The following is a 5,000-nucleotide window of genomic DNA, read 5'->3' on the forward strand; positions in this document are numbered from 1 at the left end:
GAGGAGCCATCGATGGACGACAGGTGTGTGTGTGTGTTTGTCTGTTTAAAGGTAGTGCACACCTCAGATTATTTGCTCATGGCAAAACAAATATTGAAGAAAGGATGAGCTCGGGTCGTTTTATTTTTCCCATTTGGTCCTCCTTCAGTTCCTTTCTTCTTTATTATGAGGGAATAAAGTATCAGTATAAATAAAGTAATGTTAGACATCACAAGGAAAATGTACTGAAAGTACAAAGAAATGAAAATGTGTTAGAAAATCCTCCCATAGAAAAAACAAAAGACGGCAAAGAAAGAAAAAGGCAAATACCTGCGTCACTCACCTGGACAGTCTTTCATGCTCCATCCTCTGTAGTTTCTCTCTCTATGTTGGGAAAAGGTTTCACGGCTCTTAAAGAGGTCACAGAAGTCTGGAAGGGAATTCTTTTAAGCTTAATCAAGATAAATAATCAAGATAAATAAAACAATGAGTTTAGCATGTTTCTTCGCTGGTAGCAACAGGACGCACGTCACCTCGTTGGTAAACGTTACCTGACTGGCCGACAGAGACCCGAGAGTGCGTTAGGCCCTGTGTCCACCAACGGTTTTTGCACTGGCAGCACCCACAACCTTAATGTCAGAGCACATCTCACCGCCGCTTACTGTTGCTGCACTTCCCCTCCCTCTGCCGTGACCGCTCAGTGTGTTTGAAATCGCTCTGTGTGCGTAATATAAGAAACAGAGAAACAAAGAAAGGAGTCGTGTCCTGTCAGTAGACACAGGCCTTCAGAGTACAGAGAGCCGAGACGTTCCCATTGACGGCGGGACAAAAAGAAGAAATAAATGGTGCCAGTATTTAAAGGTAGAAAATGATCTGGTATTCCATTTTCGTTTGTTAAGGCTGCTAAAAAGAACCGCGTTTTTGAACATTTTGCAGCTCAAAATAAATGTCAGAATATCATCTGCATAGTGGTGGAAAAGAGAGGCCACAAGTGATCTGCCTGTGAGGAAGCAAATGTGATGCAAACAGCATCGGGCCGAGGACAGAACCCTGAGGAACACCACAAAACAGAGAATCACTTTATGAGGGAGATTTATGTCGGATTAACATGCAGCCAAACTTGGCCGCGTTGTTGTTAAGACGTTCATTTGATTATTGTTGCAGTTACATGAAATCTGCATTTTAATACTGCTGCTAATTGTGTGCGTGTTCTGTGTCGTTTTCTTTCCTGTTTTGAGGTTAAATGAACTTTTATCTTTCACATCTTCATTGTTAACATACCTTCAGGTTCCTGACACATGTAGTCCAGTAAACAGTATTTCCCTCTGAAATGTAGTAATTATGGACTATATGTTAGTGCTGTGAGAGTGGGTTCAGTAGATCAGTTAATATTTCACACACACACACACACACACACACACACACAGGACCCGTGTGGTTCAGGTTCCTTTGGGACTGCTGGAAGGTGACAAATCCTCCTGAAGGAGAATCGTCCCTGAGAGGCAGGTATCTGTTCACTGTGACAGAAAGTCCTGCTTCTCCTTCAGCTGCACAATCAATTTAGCGGCTCAGTGAGAGTCTGAGAGGCACACAGGTACAGTCACGGGGGGAGACACTGAGACAGATTTTTGATTAATTCTTTAAGACGGAGCTTATGAAGAAGTTTAACTGTGTGTCTGCTGCTGCTGTAAACTCATTTTGTGTTGATGATGCTCCTGCTGTTTTCTCTGTGGTCACATTCTTGTTGCCACTCAGTCGTGTTTTCAGGTGAGTGAGCTGTGTTGTCTCAAAAGCTAACACACAGCTTCTCCTCTGGACTGGTATTAGCTTCCCTCAAGCTGTGATGCTAACGTGGCTACAAGCCTCAGTTAGCCGCAGATTTTAACCCCAGCAAGTTTAAGCAGAGAGCCCGGTTCTCCGGTACGTCCTGCAGATCCAGGCTGCCAAGTGCCAATTAGCAGCGTAAGCGGCCTTTAAAACATGCACCTTTGGGGCAGGAACGCCGGAGGGTTTATTTAGACAGGCGGAGTAATTACCCCGGGCTCTGGCTAATGAAGACGCAGCTGTCGGAAAGGAGAAGCTGTTGGACAGAGAAGAGACGGGCGCTAATTAAAGAAGCGTCCGTCCATTCACGCCAAACGCTCAGGTTGTGTGTTTTTCTCCAGAAACCCGAACGCAACAACACACGGCTGAAAGCTCGAACAATGAGAGGCCGCACGCTCTCAGCTGTCTCATTAACCGTGACGAGGAGCTGAATATCCCCGTCTGATAAAATCTCACCACAGATTTCATTAACCCGTCAAACCTGCAGCGACTCGCCTCGACTGTAAATAAAAACCAGTCAAACAGATTTTATTTGAAGGTCAGGAACTTATCGATCTCCTCACCTTTCCCTCTCGTCCTCACGCTCTCCTTCAGCTTTCTGATGACACAGAGAGATGAGACGCTGCCTCTGAATTAATGATATTCTATATTTGACTCATTGTAAATACAGTGCTGCTCTCAGCTCCGGCCCATTGTTTCCCACTGAAGGCATAAATCATCGTCAAGTTGTTCATGTAAGATGGGAATGTGTGATTCAGACACACAAAGACACTTTGGGGTGCTTCTCATTTCATGTCTCCGTGCTCCTCTGGTGACCCGTTAATCAATCTCCTCCTCTATCATGAAGGACGTCTCAATCCCCCCATTTCTGCTTATATAAGAGATAGCAGAGGAGTGAGGAGTTGTGGGGGAGGAGAAGGGAGGAGAGGGGAGGAGGGGGGAGGAGGGGGCTACATGAGCGCATGCTTCACTATAAAGACAGCCTCCTGTATTACAAATCTGTCAGTGATCGGGCTGCTCCGATACCACATCACTGTGAAACATAACAGATTCATCTCAGGTGTAATGACAGGTTTATTATTTTATATTCGTATTTATCATTTAGGTTAAAAGATATAAACACATGTGCTCAAACTGACCATTTATTTGGTTCAGCAAAGATTCACATTACACTAAAAATACACTAAAAATACACAACCACCAAGAAACACAGAACAACCACAAAGACACAACAACCACCAAGAGACACAGAGCAACCACCAAGAGACACAGAACAACCACAAAGAGACACAGAACAACCAACAAGAGACACAGAGCAACCACAAAGACACAACAACCACCAAGAGACACAGAGCAACCACCAAGAGACACAGAACAACCACCAAGAGACACAGAACAGACAACAAGAGACACAGAACAACCACCAAGAGACACAGAACCAACAAGAGACACACAACAACCACCAAGAGACACAGAACAACCAACAAGAGACACAGAACAACCACCAAGAGACACAGAACCAACAAGAGACACAGAACAACCACAAAGACACAACAACCACCGAGAGACACAGAACAACCACAAAGACACAACAACCAACAAGAGACACAGAGCAACCACCAAGAGACACAGAACAACCACAAAGAGACACAGAACAACCACCAAGAGACACAGAACAACCACAAAGACACAACAACCACGAAGAGACACAGAACAACCAACAAGAGACACAGAGCAACCACCAAGAGACACAGAGCAACCACCAAGAGACACAGAACAACCACAAAGACACAACAACCAACAAGAGACACAGAGCAACCACAAAGAGACACAGAACAACCACCAAGAGACACAGAGCAACCACCAAGACACAACAACCACAAAGTGATACAGAACAACCACAAAGACACACAAAACAACCACAAAGAGACACAGAACAACCACCAAGAGACACAGAGCAACCACCAAGACACAACAACCACAAAGTGATACAGAACAACCACCAAGAGACACAGAACAACCACCAAGAGACACAGAACAACCACAAAGACACAACAACCACAAAGACACACAAAACAACCACCAAGAGACACAGAACAACCACAAAGACACAACAACCACAAAGAGACACAGAACAACCACCAAGAGACACAGAACAACCACAAGAGACACAACAACCACAAAGACACACAAAACAACCACCAAGAGACACAGAACAACCAACAAGAGACACAGAGCAACCAACAAGAGACACAGAACAACCACAAAGAGACACAGAACAACCACAAAGACACAACAACCACAAAGAGACACAGAACAACCACCAAGAGACACAGAACAACCACAAGTTGAGTTTTTGTACCTCAGAGTTTTTGCTAACTAAGTCTAAAAAGAGAATCAATGTTTACTAACATTTGAAATTCTAGATGTACTGTGAGTTCATGACTGAAGACGAGAATAGAAATTATTTTTTCCTCCACTGAAGACTTTAATTCCATGATGGGAGGGGAGCCTTTCACCCCTGCACTCATGAACCAGAGGTGGAAAACTGTGTTACTCCTCTTCACAGGAAACACTGAGAGCAGTCCGTCGGGAAGCCCCCTCCCCTGTATTTTGTATACTATTCAGGGTTTATTTATTGGCCTCCTTCCTCAGCTGACAGTCTGCTCCCCACCAGCGACACAGAGAGAGAGAATCCCTCCGAGCTGCAGCCTCAAGAGAGTTTCCATTCATCCTCCTCTTTCCTGTGTCCTCCTTTCATACACAGCGGAAGTGTGAGCAGTGTGTGTCACCTGGTCTCCATGTTAACATAATACAGTCAGAGTGAATCCTCTGCGGTCCTGTTTGGGCATCTGAAGGATTGTCTTTGGCTCGGAGGGATTATCGTGAACACAGCTGGCTAACAAACCTCTCCTCTCTGAATGTAAAGTGTCTCTTCCCTCACCGGCAGAGTTTGGCTGACTTCATGTTTCTTGACGGTTAGGCTTTGTGACAAAATATCTAACTATGGTTTAATATTTGCTCTTTTATAGTAAACTCCAGGCTTGTACCTACTGCTGACCGTATGCCGGGGTGCCAGTTAGGTTGCAGCCTAACAATACTGATGTCGGGGGTGTGGGCGTCAGTATCTTATTTTTTTTAAAAGTCATGATATTGCAATAACAGACTGACGCTTGAGCTACCTGGGGTCCGTTTCA

At 44.7% G+C, this 5,000-nt stretch overlaps 1 protein-coding gene across 1 annotated transcript in view; it reads left to right on the forward strand.

Moving 5' to 3' along the window:
- Positions 1 to 5,000, forward strand: part of cpne4a (copine IVa) — a 69,175-nt gene that overhangs the window by 45,458 nt on the left and 18,717 nt on the right. The window contains exon 8 of the mRNA XM_069655542.1: positions 1 to 23. This exon is cut by the window's left edge and continues 76 nt beyond it. Within this exon, the coding sequence (XP_069511643.1) occupies positions 1 to 23 (23 nt within the window). The remainder of the gene's footprint in view (positions 24 to 5,000) is intronic.

This window comes from Semicossyphus pulcher, unplaced genomic scaffold, assembly GCF_022749685.1.
Source record: "Semicossyphus pulcher isolate SPU_LCO1_2020_fin unplaced genomic scaffold, fSemPul1.0.p SCAF_9, whole genome shotgun sequence".
Taxonomy (NCBI): domain Eukaryota; kingdom Metazoa; phylum Chordata; class Actinopteri; order Labriformes; family Labridae; genus Semicossyphus; species Semicossyphus pulcher.